The sequence below is a fragment of the Papaver somniferum genome, chromosome 6 (genome assembly GCF_003573695.1).
Source record: "Papaver somniferum cultivar HN1 chromosome 6, ASM357369v1, whole genome shotgun sequence".
Taxonomy (NCBI): domain Eukaryota; kingdom Viridiplantae; phylum Streptophyta; class Magnoliopsida; order Ranunculales; family Papaveraceae; genus Papaver; species Papaver somniferum.
In genome coordinates, this window is record NC_039363.1 from 113,555,724 (window position 1) to 113,572,805 (window position 17,082).

At 35.1% G+C, this 17,082-nt stretch overlaps 1 protein-coding gene across 1 annotated transcript; it reads right to left on the reverse strand.

The window, feature by feature from the left end:
• Window positions 1-13,712: 13,712 nt before the first annotated feature.
• LOC113291334 (anti-sigma-I factor RsgI6-like) lies at window positions 13,713-16,599 on the reverse strand. Its single transcript, XM_026540881.1, has 7 exons — window positions 16,565-16,599; window positions 16,378-16,411; window positions 16,097-16,265; window positions 15,459-15,634; window positions 15,247-15,348; window positions 14,922-15,068; window positions 13,713-14,816 (listed from the first exon to the last, which is right to left on the reverse strand). Exons 1-7 carry the CDS (start codon window positions 16,597-16,599, stop codon window positions 13,842-13,844), a joined length of 1,638 nt encoding a protein of 545 aa, XP_026396666.1. The 3' UTR covers window positions 13,713-13,841.
• Window positions 16,600-17,082: the final 483 nt, after the last annotated feature.

Sequence of the window (17,082 nt, forward strand, 5' to 3'; positions counted from 1 at the left end):
AATAAGTGGTGATTGAAAATGCGGGGGTCTAACAACCACACCCAACAATTCGTTTGGCAATCTGAGAGGACTTACTCCAATATACTTTTTAGAGAATCAAATAGACATTCAGACTTAATCTAGAGAAAAGTATATCAAGGAGTGTAATATCTCTAACTCTTAATTCAATCCGCAATCAGCAAATAGAAATCCGCGAGCCATATTGAATATAAGAGGAGTAAACTTGAACGGTACCAAAGACCAATGTTCAAGGATCAATTAATCTCAATCAACAACCAAAGGTTGGATTTCCTAATTGATCGATACAACGCACAACCTGTGATATTTCAATTATATAACAAAATATAATGCGGAAAAGAAATAACACAGACACCGGAATTTTGTTAACGAGAAAACCGCAAATGCAGAAAAACCCCAGGACCTAGTCCAGTTTGAACACCACATTGTATTAAGCCGCTACAAACACTAGCCTACTACCGATGAACTTCGGACTGGACTGTAAATGAACCCTAGCCAATTTCACACCCATTCAAGGTATAGTTGTGCTCCTTACGTCTCGGATCCCAGCAGCATACTACGCACTTGATCCCCTTAGCTGATCTCACCCATAACTAAGAGTTGCTACGACCCAAAGTCGGAGACTTGATAAACAAATTTGTCTCACACAGAAAAGTCTATAGGATTGATAATCCAGACTTATATTCCAGAAGAACAGCTCAGTATTATCAATCACCTCACAATAATCTAAATCGTATGATGGCGAAACTAGATATTGTGGAATCACAAACTATGAGACGAAGATGCTTGTGATCACGTTTTATGTTGCCTATCGGAGAAACTAATCTCGAGCAAATCTTAGAGAAGATAGTACTCAAACGATATAATCGGGCAAGATCAGAACACGCAACTACAAGAGAAATAGTTGGGTCTGGCTTCACAATCCCAATGAAGTTTTTCAAGTCGTCAACCTACAAGGTTTAGGAAAACATAAGGTTAAAGGAGAATCGACTCTAGCTTATGCAACTAGTTACACACAAGAAGTGTGGAGATTAGGTTTCCCAGTTGCTAGAGTTCTCCTTTATAAGTTTTCAAATCAGGGTTTGCAATCCAAGTTACCTTGGTAACAAAGCATTCATTATTCACCGTCAGATGAAAAACCTGATTCAACCAAGCTAATATCTTTCAACCGTTAGATCGAACTTATCATGTTACACACAAATGAAATGTACCCTCATTTAGGTTTATGAACCGTACCCAAACGTGTACACCATGTTGACTCACAATAATTAACCGAAGTTAGCCATATGATAATTCTCATATCAACCATATTCATCTTAACCATAACTAGTTCAAATGACTCAAATGAAACTAATTAAAGAGTCGATCAATTGCTATATTCTCATAGAAGTATATAAGAACACAATCGAAACAAAATCGGTTTGATTCGCTCGAATCAATTCATGAACATTATAGCCACGGTTTGCAAAGATTACATTCCTTATAATATAAATGTTTATGTTCATGTACACAACCGATCTTCGAAAGTAACCCACTCAAGTACGCAAACGGGTACGCATACTTGAGTAGCCGGACATGAGTTTGGTTATGCCAGTACGCGTACGGGTGCGCATACTACAACACTTTCCAAACTCCAACTGAAATTCACGGACGTGAACTTTCCACCAGTATGCGTAGCATACTTGCCCAGACATCAGCAACCGCCAGTACGCGTACGGGTACGCATACTTCAGGCTCCCGGTTTTGGACTTGCACAATAATGTGATTAACACACCATGTTTATATCCAAACATGGTTACTTGATTCTAAACTCTTTATTTCCATCATTGAAACTTTCTTAGAGGATGTTATATAGTTGTTATTCACAAACTATTTTTCATCAAAGCAATTTTCAAGTTATTGAAATTATCATAATGAAACATTCCAAGTCTTCACCAAATGATTGTATCACACAAACCATGTGGGATGTTACTCGGCAATTTTCATATGATCATATTCGGACTTTCGTCACGAATGTAAGATGAACTTGGCCGAAGCGGAAGCTTGCAAACACATATTCCGAGAAATATATAAGCGAGTTAAACTCAAATCGAAATCTCAAATGTGTATAATATAAAACTATATCGTAACACGACTTATGTCTCAATATAGGAGATAGAGTAGAAATAGACTTTCCAAGTGATAGATGAGCTTCAGTCTCCACATACCTTTTGTTGATGAAGTTCCACAAGCTCCCCTTAGTAGTTCTTCGTCTTCAAATGATGAACGTCGTGAAAGCTAAAGCTCAACTACACAATCTATGTCCTAGTCCGAGACATCTAAATAGGCTAGAAATCAATACTCATAGTTTTGATCACTAACATTGACAAACATGCTTGAGATAGCAATGCATGCGAGTTCGACCGAGCAATGCTCTAACAGTGGTATCAATCCACTACCGTAGTCGAGGTTGCTCGATGATTCCAAGCTATGCTGTGTTACAAAGTAATAACTACACTTGATTTCACTCTCTTCATTTAATAATTTTTAGATCTTGAAAGCAAGTGTAGTTATTTTATTAACAACACTCAATTTAAATGGTTTCAGACTAACTGAAAAGGGAAACCCAAATTAAGAATCACCAAAAACAGTTGAGTAACCTGAATTTCAATTTTGGTACCCGATTTGTATGCTTTGAAGATCGGTGACTGGAATTCCCAATTTTGAATAAATTAGATTGTAGTTAGGAATTTGACTAACCTGAGTTGGAATGTGATAGTTAGGCCCCAGGTGTTCCGAAGGAATGGAAAGCAATTACTATTCTGACCTAATCTCAACAACATCATCTACTGCCATATTGATTCATTACCTCAGACTACCACCACCTACAATCACAACTCCATTTTCATTTCCAATTACCTGCATAGTTCGTACTTTTACCTAACTTATTCATCTATTCCCTAACATAACATATTCTCCATACCACTCAGCTTCAACCATCCACAAACCATAATTTCACAACTACAACAAACCCATTAATTCATTACTCATCCCTAATGATGAACCCACCTATATATAACTATGATTAAACATGATCTAACTGGATATGAACAAAAAACATCATATTAATATATAGATAGGTAGGTGTTGTGGCAGTGCCGCACTGTCAACCCACCGACAAATGTAGATGCTGCTATTCATTTTTTTTATCTATCATGACAGGGGAGAGCGGGTTATTATAGGGAAACATTTCTGAAACTTTCTATGAAAATCACAAACCAACATGACCGTCACTGAGACAGGTGACAACAATTCATTATGTAATCCTATAACAGTACTATCAATTTTATGTTTGAACGTAAAATGTGTTATCAGTGCCTCATTTTCTTCTCCTCTTTATGGAATTTGACTAACCTGAGTTGGAATGTGAAGGTAAGGCCTCACGTGTTCTGAAGGAATGGAAAGCAATTACTATTCTAACTTAAACTCAACAACATCATTTACTGCCATATTGATTCATTACCTCAGACTACCACCACCTACAATCACAATTTCCTTTTACCTGCATAGTTCGTACTTTTACCTAACTTATTCATCTAGTCCTTGTCATAACATATTCTCCATATCAGCCAGCTTCAACCATCCACAAACCATAATTTCACAACTACAGCAAACCCATTAATTCATTACTCATCCCTAAAGATGAACCCACCTATATATAACTATAATTAAATATGACCTAACTGGATATTAACAAAAAACATCATATTAATATATGGCTAGGAAGGTGTTGTGGCAGTGCCGCACTGTCAACCCACCAACAAATGTAGATGCTGCTATTCATTTTTTTTTTTATCTATTATGACAGGGGAGAGCGGGTTATTATAGGGCAATATTTCTGAAACTTGCTATGAAAATCACAAACCAACAGGGCCGTCACTGAGACAGGTGACGACAGTTCATTATGTAATTCTATAACAGTACTATCAAGTTTATGTTTGAACGTAAAATTTGTTATCAGTGCCTCATTTTCTTCTCCTCTTTCATGGAAGGTTAGACTTTCAGGACTCAGTATGTGACTGTGGATAAAATCATCAATTCCCAAAAGCTAGCTATAGTAAAAAGCAAGAAGTTCATGATACATGACGAAAAACTATTCAGACATTTGTACACTTTGAACATGCTCTTCAAGAAATAAATGCAAGCTGGGAAGACATTAGTGTTTTCCTAATGCAGAGGAAAAATTGAACTCTAACTAATCCCATGAAAAAAATGTGGTAAAAAAATAATATCAACATCTAAAGTAAATATTCAGTTTAGTACTTACCTGTGGTTTTGGGGCTACTGATGTGTGTTGGTGAAGAGATGGAAAATGCAGCAGCAGATTCAACAATTTCTTTAGTGAGTTGTTCAAACTTGGCTTGATCAAGATGCTCAACCTTGACCCTAAATGCAATGAAAGTTCATCATCAAGTAAAATTCACAAAACACCTGAGTAACCTGAACCTCATTTTTGGTACCTAATTTACATGATTTGAATTCACCCAAATTTAAATGAATTAGATTATAGTTAGGAATCTGACTAACCTGGGTTGAAATATGTTGTTTTAGTCTTTGGTGTTCTGTAGCATGAGAAACGGACATCAATTGCAATGGTTTCTAAAATTGGGAAGGGAAAATTCGAAATTTAGGTCAAAATTCTAAAACCAGTGATTGAAATTTTCAAATTAGAGAAGAATAAGTTTCAAAATCGACTAACCTGGATTAAAACATTACTTGAAGCCTCGGATTTTCCTTAGCCTTTGTTCTTCTTTCATGGTGGAGGAGTTTCAGAAACATTTTCATGAAAAGAAAAGAGCTGAGACGAAGAATAAGGTTAAGAATCGAATAACCTGGGTTGAAATCTGTTGTTAGGTTCCATACTTTTCGTAGTTGTTGTTCTTCTTTCATGGTGGAGTTGTTTCAGAAACCATGGTGGAGATGCTGGAGGTGTTTCAGAAGAGAAGAGCCGAGACGGAAGACGAAAGAGAAAACGAAACTGGTTTTCTATTGTTAAGTCAAGTTATGATTGTAACCTTTCTTGCACGGTTTGGTTGGTAGAAATCAGCAAGGGTAGTTAGGTAAAAGAGGGTGGCCACGGTCCAAAAACCCCAATTTACAAAAAAACAAAAAAAAAGTAAGATAGAAGAAACCCTAATTTAGACACAGACATCTTAGTAAATAAATAATGGTTTATAACACAGTGTATGTTTTATGCATTTTTGGGGCACCATATATGCTCGAGTTAGATTCAAGCACATGGCTCTTAAAAAAGCAATTTGTCGTCACTAGGATCCTTATTTAGCAACAATTGTTTTTTATTTATTTTTTTGAATTTGAATCATCTGGATATGACTGTAATCACTTGGATCATCTAGATTTGACTCAATGTATTCGCTTTTGGTGTCAAATCTGACTTAACTGACTCAAAAAATATACGAGTTACTAGTTGTTGTTTTTATGCAAAAATGAATTGTATTGAATAGTTAAACTGTTACATTGTTTTCTGATTCACCCAATATCAGGTATGAAACTCAAAATTTAACTTCATAGTTCTAGCTTTCTTAGCTAGTTTATCAGCAACTCCATTTGCATTTCTTTTAACTGAGATACACTTTCATACTTCAAATTTTCCTAACAATAACTTAATATCTAAAATTAACTGCTGGTTTAACCAATGAACATGAGAATTTTGCTCATTGATTGACTTTATTACAACCTCACTATCACTCTCAAAAATAACATTTCTCAAATTTTTGTTGATTGCAAACTTAACAACTGCAAGCATGGCCCTGCATTCTAACTCCTCCACTTCTATGCCTTCTCTCATTCCTCCATCAAAGTATTCCCCTTGAACTCCAATGCAATTACCTGCAAAATCTCTAGTAATTAGTCCAATACCACCCTGTGAATTAAACTGATGAAAAGAAGCATCCACATTAACTTTCAGAAAACCATTATCTGGTGGTTTCCATCTCTGAACCTGCAATTGATCATGGTTACTAATAGAACTATGCACATTTAAAACAATAAGCTTATTAATCACATTAAGAGACAATTTCCTATTAGGATTCTTATTTTGATTTTTTTTTTGTGTATATGTCTTTCCATATGGTCCAAGCAGTGACCATAAGAGTTTTATTAATTTCCTGCCTTGTAATACCTGAGCCAAAAACCGGATTAGCTCCTGCTGAGAACCAAGAAATGAACCAATTCCTAAAAGAACCATGCTGAGACAAGACTGTACTAACATTAATGTTAACAGCTAACCAAACAGACCTTCCATAAGGACAGCCCAGAAAAAGATGATCACAAGACTCAGTAACATAATTACATAAACTGCAATGAGTCTCAATACCATTTTTGTACCTAGCAAGTTTATCTCTAGTTGGAACAACGTCCCTAATACATTTCCAAGTAAACAATTTAACCATATGAGGTAATTTAACTTGCCAAAGAGTTTTCCAAACCTGAACATGAACAGTAGAAGGAACTACAGTAGAGTTAGACACTCTAGTTAGGACATTATAGACACTTTTGACACAGAACTGTCCTCTCCTATCTGGCAACCAAATAAGAGTATCCTTAACAGTAACAGGTACATACATAACAAGAATTTTATTAGCACAACTCTCTGAAAAAATATAATGAACCAACGGAACATTCCAAGACCTAGTATTCTCAATAAAGAGATCAGATATATAGGAATAAACATGAGTATTCACTAAACCTTCAGCTGGAGTAGGAGGTTTTTCTAAACCAATAACCCAACAGTCCAGCCAAATTTTGACTTTGGTGCCACATCTAATTGCCCAGAAACTATTTTCCTTAATGGTATTAAGATAGTAATACATCTATACATTCCCCTCCAAATCCAAGAGCATTTCTCTTTAAGTTTCACTAAGTGAAGAATACTACAATCCTTAAAGTACTTAGCAGTTAAAGTTTGCACCCATAACTCCTCTTCCCCAGTAATAATTTTCCGGACCAATTTGCAGATCATAGCAGTATTAAAGGTTTCTAAGTCTCTAAATTCTAGACCTCCTAACTCTTTTGACTTGTTAACACTGTCCCAGGCTATGAATTTAATACCCTTTCCAGTCTTATGCCCCTACCAAAAATTCATTTGGAGAGAATCAAGCTTTCTAATCAAAGTATTATGAATATCAAAACAACCCATTTGGTAGGTAAGTAAAGAATTCAAAACAGATTTTATCAAAGTTGGTCTACCAGCTTGGTTAGGAGTAATAGTGACATAAGTTTTAGTCTGGCCTCAAAGGATTGCGCAATGGGCTCAAAATATCTCACGTTAGAGTGGCCTAATAAAATTGGAGCACCTAAATATTTCTCAGAGTCAGTCACAATGGACATATTGAGAGCACCATCAAAAGTATCACAGTAAGCAGGATCAAGATTATAACTGAAATAAACACAAGATTTATCAAAATTAAGCATCTGTCCAGATAACTTACCAAATTCCTGCAAAATGTTCAAAAAGTTATTAACATGCTGCATATTAGCTTGACCAAAGATGAGGATATCATCTGCAAAAAACAAATGGGATATAGGAAGAACTTTCCTAAAAGCCTTAATTCCAGTGATGGACTTATTATTCTCAGCAATTAACAAAGATCTAAAGAGGTATTCCATAGCTAAAATAAAAGGATATGGAGATAAAGGATCTCCTTGTCTTATACCTCTAGTTGGCTCAAAGTGATCACATGGAGAACCATTTAACATCCCACTAATACTGGTAATAGTAACACATTGCATTATAAGGTTGCAAAAATCAGTATTAAAACCAAATTTCATTAGAAAACCATTGAGAAAATTCCATTATAATATGTCAAAGGCTTTTGACATATCAAGTTTAAGAGTCATAGTACCAGAGATACCATCTTTATGTTTCATAGAATGAATCATTTCGTGAGCAATAATAATATTGTCATGAATTGATCTTCCTGGGACAAAAGCAGCTTGATAAGGAGAGATCAATTTTTTCAAAAAATGTTGAATATAGTTTGCTAAGATTTTTGAAATAATCTTATAAGAAACATTACACAATCCTATAAGTCTAAATTCAGATGGCAATTTAGGGCTCTTACACTTGGGAATAAGAGAAATATAAGTTTTATTAAGACTTCTAGGCATGTGACCACTTTGGAAAAACCTTTTCACAACATCAATAATGTACTTACCAACTAATTGCCACTGTGTTTGATAAAAGCCTGCTTGGAAACCATCTGGACCAGGAGAACTCCAAGCAGGCATACTCTTAACAATATTTTCAATTTTAGAATCAGCGGGAATAATATTCAAAACAGCATTATCATCATCAGATATGACACAAGGAATAACATTAAAATCATCATCAGTGAAAACAAGATTGGAAGTACTAGCAACTGTTTTAAAATGACTAGTAAGAAGGTTACTAATATCACTTATATCTCTAATCCAATTTCCATTAGCATCACAAAGAACATTGATAGTATTAGAATGCATTCTTTTGTTAACCATGAAAAAGCGGGGGTCTAACAACCACACCCAATAATTTGTTTGGCAATCTGTATGGACTAACTCCAATATACTTTCAAGAGAATCAACTAGACAGTCAGACTCAATCTTAAGAAAAGTATATCAAAGAGTTATATCTCAATTTCTCAGTTCAATTCGCAATCAAACAAATAGGAATTTGCGAGTCCGATTGAATATAAGAAATAAATTGGACGGCATCAAAAACCAATATCCAAGTGTCAATAAATTTAATTAACAACCCAAAGGTCGGATTCACAATTGATTGAACTTACGTACAACTTGTGATATTTCAATTATATAAACAAATATAATGCGGAAAAGAAATAACACAGACACCATAAATTTTGTTAACGAGGAAACCGCAAATGCAGAAAAACTCCGGGATCTAGTCCAGAATAAACACACACTGATTAAAAGTCGTTGCACCAATTTACTACTACCTATTCTGACTAGATATAATACCTGCTTCAGCACTAATAAAAATCCTAGCACAACATCGATTGTCTTTAGGAATTCTTCTCGTAAATCTTCTAGCAGAACCCAAGGCTCTCTTTAGAAGATACAACAACACGATTGATACGAATCGATCTTTTGTTTGCACAAAACACCAATTTGATTTCCCTTTAGATGTCAATCAAGGTTTTGGAAATCTTGTGTTTATTTTGATAAAAATAACTACTAGGTAAAAGTAATACCAAACAAACTTGTAGATTATGGATTATTATACTCTTCAATAAAGGAAGAGAAATCTAATGATTCTACAACAAGAACAACTAGAATAAATATAGAGATATATTGTTTAAAACTTCTTAAGGTTTTTTTATGAGATACCTTAATCGAAGTTTTCTTTCTAGCTTCTGATTTCGACTAACAAGTGTTGGTATACGATCGAAAACTGAAATCTATCAAAACCTAGGGTTTATGATCAACAACTCTTGAATGGTTTTATATCAGAAGAGAAAACCTTAGAATAGACACGAGGTGAAAAACCTAGATTACAAGTTATATAATCAATCACGAAGATTAATCCAACTCGGCTTTGTGATCCCCAATACAAAGACTTTTATCTCACTCTTGTTCACGAAGAACAGAACACATGGAAAACAACCTTATGAAGCTTACACCAATTTTCCAAAGGGGATGAAAACATGTAGCACTCATGAACCCTTTATTTATAGTGAACAATAACTTGAAGCTACGCAAAGATATTTTCCTTTTTCAAGACTCTCCTAATTTTGGGAGTCTTTCCTAAGTTACAAACTCTTGCCAAATAATTAATTAGCAAATATTATATTTATGTGAATAAATCAAATTTTAATATGGTAATCAAATATGTTTGGATTAATATGCATCTTGTCTAGATAAGGAAACATCACCAATTTGACTAAAAAAGACTTTTAGTCACGTAATTGGGCCCAAGTCCGTGAACCGTTACAAACCGTCCATGGATTGTTTCCTACTAACGAACTGTAACAGTTACAACAACACTTATAACTGTTACTTTAGTAAATCACTCATAACTTCATCGTTATAACTCGGAATTGAGTGATTCTTGGCTCATTGAATTCGTAAGCTCATTCACTATAACATGAGAACATTTATAAGGAAAAAGGTTATTGTCATCAAGGTCATGAATCGAATAACCTTAAGTATATATACATAAATGTACATTTACCGTCATAGGAATTGTTCCATAGAGTGAGCATTTATTTCGATAGATTAGAAAGGTAGAATTGAACAAGAATCAAAATGTAGTCAATCACATACAGTACTTGTTGATGTATTCTTGTAGTCTTCAATCTTCATCCTTTAAGGATAGCTTCGATTCAACTTCTTATACCTAATCTAGTCTGAAACTATCTTTAGTATGCTAAATCAAGAATGAATTTTGGAAACTAAAATTGAAAACTAACTTGACATACCAATGCTAGTGGGTTTAACCGAGCAATGCTCTAACAAACCATAGCGTAAAAATATCTAATATTGTTGTCTTTATCAATTCAGACTTATCTCTAGACTTTTCTCTATAGAATTCAGACTGAATTCTATACCACTTCTCTAGATCATTAACAATAGACTTAACTCTATCATATAGAGTATCAGAATAAGGTTCATTTTGAACAACATCTAGAGTATCTTGCAATTTATTAATGTTTTTGTGGATATCACCAAATTCCTGGGATAAAGCCAATCTAGCACTATGTTGCTTTTGCTTAAACTGATAAGCATGACTTCCTTGAAAAACTAGAACCCAAGACTGATCAAGTTGTTCCTTAAAACCACTATGTCCTATCCAGGTTCTAAAAAACTTAAAAGTCCTCCAAAGATGCTTAGGAATACGATCAGTTATAAGTAACACATGGCAGTGATCAGAAGAAATAAAACTAAAGTGTAGAAGCTTAGCAGAAGCAAAGTTAAGAGTCCAATCATTATTACATAGGGCCATATCTAGTATAGATTTCCTAGAGCTAGTTCCATAGGAGTTACTTGTCCAGGTGTAATCCTTACCTTCGTAGCCTATGTCAATTAGACCAGCATATTGACTTTATTTTGAACCCATCTATCAGAAGTATTATTGTTCTTATCTAAATGAAAGTTTAAATCACCTAATATTAGCCAAGGTTGCTGAAATCCTTACTAAATTCAGACAAGAAATTCCATTGAGTTTTCTTAGGCTCACTATAGGTAGAACCATACATAAAAGAGACAAGAGCCTTAGGTTTACTAGGATCTAAGTGGATAAAAACATGAATGATATTAATTTCACAACCAATAATCTCAACATCTATACCATCCTTCCACATCAAAATAAGCCCACCTGCATAACCTACCCTATCAATACAAGTGAAATTGATATAGTGAACTGATTGTGCTACTGAAATCATATTATTTTCATCAATCTTAGTTTCACATAGAAAAATAAATTCAGGATTCTGGGTTTTAACCAAATTTTGGAGTTGTTGTTTAGTAAAAGCATTTGCAATACCTTGCACATTCCAAGAAATTATCTTCATTTTGAAAGATAAATAAAAAGTATAATAAAAATCAGGGAGAGTTTGAAATACCTGAACTCTTTTAGTGCTTCCAGTTTTGTCATCCCTTGCTGTGATTATATGAGGTGTCTGTGAATTCACAAGATTGTCAGCACTGTCATCAGCATGTTCCAAAACATGTATATCTGGACTTTCATTTCTCTGCCTCTTACCAAGTCTTCCTTCATCGATATTATCATCCTTTTCTTCTTCCCTCACAAATCTAGGCATTACAACAAAACCATCCTTAGGTGGCACAAAAATATTTCCTTTACTGACTTTCTTCTGAGACAACTTAGGGACTTGATCACCCTCTCTGGAGACCACTATCTGCTTTCTTTCTCCTTTTTTAAGTTCTCCAAAAAAGTGAGGCTTAGCATGAGCCTTAGCTAAGAAATTTGTAGCAGCTTTACAGGCACCTTGAGTGTGATTAATAATATAGGAATTTGGACATATCTTATGGGGTTGTTTTTCATAGAAGAACTTGATCCATTTAGTTGATCCAGAATTGGTAATAGCCATCAAGCCTCTTCTTAAAGGATAGTTAATATCTACTTGGACATAAGCTTTCACTGTATTTCCTTCTGCTGGAACTCCATCTTCAGGTTCAATAGCTAAAACTTCACCCATAATTTTGCCTATTTTGGTAATTGCCTTAACATTCATGTGTTCTGGTAGAATATTTTTAATTTGAATCCAGAAACATTGCTTACTCCAATCCAGTTCTTGATAAATCATACCAGAATTATATATCCTTAGATTGACAAGATAACCATTAATCCTCCAAGGTCTTGTATCAAAAACCTTTTTTTGAGTATCTTCATCCTTAAATCGAAATTCCACAATATTGTCATCCAATTCAAACACTTTAAGATCACCTTCAGCAATAAAATCCCAAGTATATCCAATATGCTTTTTGACTGTCTTCAGCCCCATTTTGTCTTCAATGATAATTTTGCCAATGAGGTTGATTTCCTTCTTTTCCTCATCTTTATCTTCTACATCATCAGATTGATGATAAATGACTTCTTGAACATCTCCTAGATCTAAAGCTGCTTGCATAAACTTATTGGCTAAATCAGAAACTGAATTTTCATTTACCTCCGCCAATGAGAAATTTGGAAAATTACTATTATAAAGATTAGAAGTGTAATTGGAATGAGTTGTGGTAATTTTTGAGAAGGTTTTATAGACTTTGAGACCTAGAAAAATATGGGATTGAACTGATTTCCTGCAAAAATTCATCCGAGTATCCTGTAATTGGAAGATATTAATTGACCGATAACTTTCTTTGAGAAGGAAATTTCTTCTAGATAAGGAAAGTGTATTGATGTTATTATTTCCGATAATTACGATGGTCATAAACAGAAGCACTTTGTAACAGGCTTTTTGAAATTTGAAAATCTTTTCGCGGCATTCTCTAACCCACTGAGTTACTGAACCGAGTCGACAGAAAAAACTTACCAGATAGTTCAAATTGACAATCTGTGAATTCACAAAAGCTTCAAAAAGCATCAAGACAATCTCTGCAAATGCTTGAATCATAACTATAAACATGGTACACCATTTGGGATAACATTAACTGCAAACACAAAAGGAGAAGAAGAAAACTTTTAGCAAAATATATTCCAAAAGTTAAATAATTAAAATATTAAAATTGATCAATCAGATAAGAAGAACGGAAAAAAGATGATCAGAAATTAAACAGGGTTTCAAACATTAATCATAGGAAGGAAACAAGAAAATTAAGAGAAAATTAAAAAAAAATTGAAACTGAGTTAACTCAGTTTTTGCCCGATCCTCAGAGCCCTTCAGAAAGCTCCCTTTTTACTGATACGGTTCTACGAGTTACTAGCTTGTTCTCATGAGAAAGGACATAATACGGGTCCAAGTCACGAATTAGGTCCGAGTCAGATCGCTAGTTGGATCTAACTCAAACTTAAAAATAAACCGTCTTAACATCTGACCCATGCCGAATTAGGGCCAGACAGATCCAGATAACGTGTGAGCAAAAGAACAAACACGCTGGAAGTCACACTTATAACACAACAGGTAAAGGAAACGGATTTTCTTGCATTACTACATCTCTAGTGCATTAGCATATTAAAAGTCACATAATAACTTGCCGTATAGAATCATAGGGCCAAGGTTTATAGTACACAACACAAGAGAAGGCAGTGTCAATTCTAGACATGCTTTATACATTACTAACCTAATCAATGGTACAAAGTTTGTTCTTTACAATTGTATGTTGAAATGCTTTGTTTCATCACCTTTCAATAGTGAAAATGTAGAATTTGAAAATCTATCACCATATCTAACACTCACCTTATACTCACCTAGAAACCCATAAAAGCTAAATGAACCATACTCATCCGTTTGATTAGTTATTTCCCTGGTATTCCATTCTTGCAGTAGTTTATCGACCACATCACCTGTTGGAAGATTGCGAAGATCGTTATCCGTCAAACACATTTGGTAACACCCGTACGGATGAATCGCAGACCAGAGCATTATGCCATTTACAGATGCGTGTGAATATGCTTCTCTCAGTACTTGTTCTAAATAAACTGCTTGTTTTTGTTTGTTGAAGCTCTTGCTAATATCAACCTCTGTTAACCAAATAGGCAAACCTAATGTCGCCAACTTATCTAATGTGGCTCTCATTAGAGGTAGATTTGGAACACTGAAGTGACCTTCTAACCCAATTCCACCCATTTTAATATCATCTCTTTTCAGATCTTTTAACCTTGAGATGAATGTATCCACAGTTGACTTGACATCCGAGCAAGTTTCGACAACATTATACTCATTCATGAATAGAGTTGCTAATGGGTCTGCTTTGTGTGCAGTTTCAAAGAAACTCAAAGTCGCATTTTGGCCTAGTTTTTCCTCGTAAAAGTCGAAATGAAGCATTTCGTTGCTTACATCCCAATGTATGAAGTCTCCTCTATATTTATGCATTAGACTTTGTATACGCGAATTAACTGCAGACTGTAACTGATCGCTGGTTAGGTTGCGAACCCATGCAGGAGTGTAAGCAGGATCTTCCCAGAAGATATTGTGGCCTCTGACTGCGATCTGGTTTGCTCTAACGAACTCTAACATCTGGTCCTCTAACGTGTAGTTTAGCTTGCCTTGTTCAGGTTCTGTTGTGCACCATTTCAGCTCGTTTTCAAAGACTGCAACGTTGAATCTCTCGGCAAACCATTTCTGACAATGTCAAGTCAAAATGCTCGGTAAGTGACTAGTTAAGCTCATAATACAGATGTGCAATGACTTGCTTTCCCTTTATATTAGAATTTTGAATGTTCGTACCTGGTAGGACAAGTTTCCTAGAATAGTGTTTGCAATTGCAGAGACAAACGGGAACTCTTTCGAGATTTGATCAACTATTATCTGAGCCCCTTGAAGTCTAGTTCCATTTTTGGCTGATACATGAATGGTGACTGCACGTTTTCTTTCCTGTACAGATCGAAAAAATTGACCCATTACTAGCTAGAACTTCAGGAATTTCAGCCTAGCATTAGAAAAAGCTGACTGCAATCATTGTCAGTCGCAGGGAATCTATAGCTGTTGGGGTAGTGCATGCACAAATTAGACTGAACGCAGGGATTAAAACGTTGAGCAATTAAGCACATACACTGTTGATTATGTAATCTTGGTTTGATTTCCATTGCTGATCAGTGAATGGCTGCAAAGATGAACTTGCTATTGATATATCAATTCCTGAATCCTCAGAATTCTGCAATATTTGGAAAAGAAAAAACATGTTTTTTTTTTTATATATAAGCAATCAAGAAAGTTAGACACACCACAAAAAGTAAATGGTAAAATTTTATCAAGAAGCATTACCTGGAAGTATATTACTGATAAATTCAACGGCGAGTGGATTTCGAAACCCCCTTTAGGAAATGACCAGCATCCTCTCTTAGCCAAAACAGAACCAATGCACTTAAACGATGAATTTTCTGACCACAGATTTGCTCTTACGATAGCCAACTGTATATTACCATTGATCTTTACCCAACCTGTTTATGTCTCGTTAAACATTGTATACCAATGAGTGATGGATGAAGTGGCCCAGAATATTTCTCATCTGGAATACTTCCTGCAATTGTTATGTCATATATTGCAAGTTCTCGGTCGTGCGCACAATGCAATAAGGTAATTTTTTTTCGTCAAAAGCTGAAAAAATTCAGAGATTACATAAAGAAAACTCTGCATTTTCTTCAGTGGCACTGGGTTTCACAAACTTAAATATCCGACAAAACTCACCGCCTACTTACAATCGGGGTACAGGGGATTGCTTATAATATACGGTCATTTTTGGACTACTATGTGGAAAAGACCTTAAACTTCACATGTGATCCACCCAAGTGATTAAAAATTGGTAGAGATAGTAGTAGCGCAATGCACCATTATCTCCTTGCTTAAAGAAAACTATGCAATTCTTAAATATATAGACAGAAAAAAGAGTTAGAGAGGCTCACTTGAGAAGGAGTACTTGGTGGCCTGATTAAGATTCTGCAATACAAAGGCCGGAGAAAAAATCTCCGGAGTTGTGATGGAATCAAGTGTCTTTTGATTAAAGCCATTGTTGTGGTCGTAGTTCCTGAGAACTCCTCCATTGTACAGGGGATCCTCTGGTTGCGTTTTGCACTACACACCAGCACAATTGCATATATCATTCAGTATTGTTCTATCTAGCCCGTATCTAGATACTCATAATAAAAAATGCCATCGGCGTGACAATTTGGACAGTATTACGTACCTCCGTGTAAGCAGAAGAATCGTATAGGGTCCATCTGCATTAATCCATCCAACTCCATAGTTACTAACAGCATTTGTAAGTAGTATTCAACTTAAATGACTAAATTTGAATAGATGAGAGATTAGAGAGAGAACCATAAGCTGCGGAGAGAGATAGTTGAGCAATGCAGTTTAAAAAAAGCAACAACTTGATCAAAAGAAGCAAGACTGAAAAGAATTTCATGGCTAGCTCCTTTGTTATGTGCTTGAGAAGCAGTGGAAAACTGAAAGTATGAGAGTGAATATCGGAGTTTACAAATATATATATAGTATGGAAATTGGAATATTGAATGTATTTCTTTATCAAAGAGAAGTGGGTTTGAGTTAGGTTTACTTTGATTCAAGAAAGCGAAAGAGAGTGATGAATGAGAGAGCGTGGAGAGAAAAAGAGTAAAGAGAGAGAGAGGTGGACTTTACCATGAAATATCAGAAAAGAAGAAAAAATAAGGAGAAGAAACAAATTTGAACCTCGTTACTCATCACGAGTGGAACAGCCAATTTATTTAGTACTACCCGTGTTTGATCACATGAAGAGTTTCATGTAGTAAATCCATCCAATGTCCCATCATCTTGGTGTACGAATGTGCTTTACGCTGAGGTTTTCATCCTAATGACTTCAGCTAAGGGCAAACAAAAGAGTATGGTCCAGGACCATTCTCGATTGTGG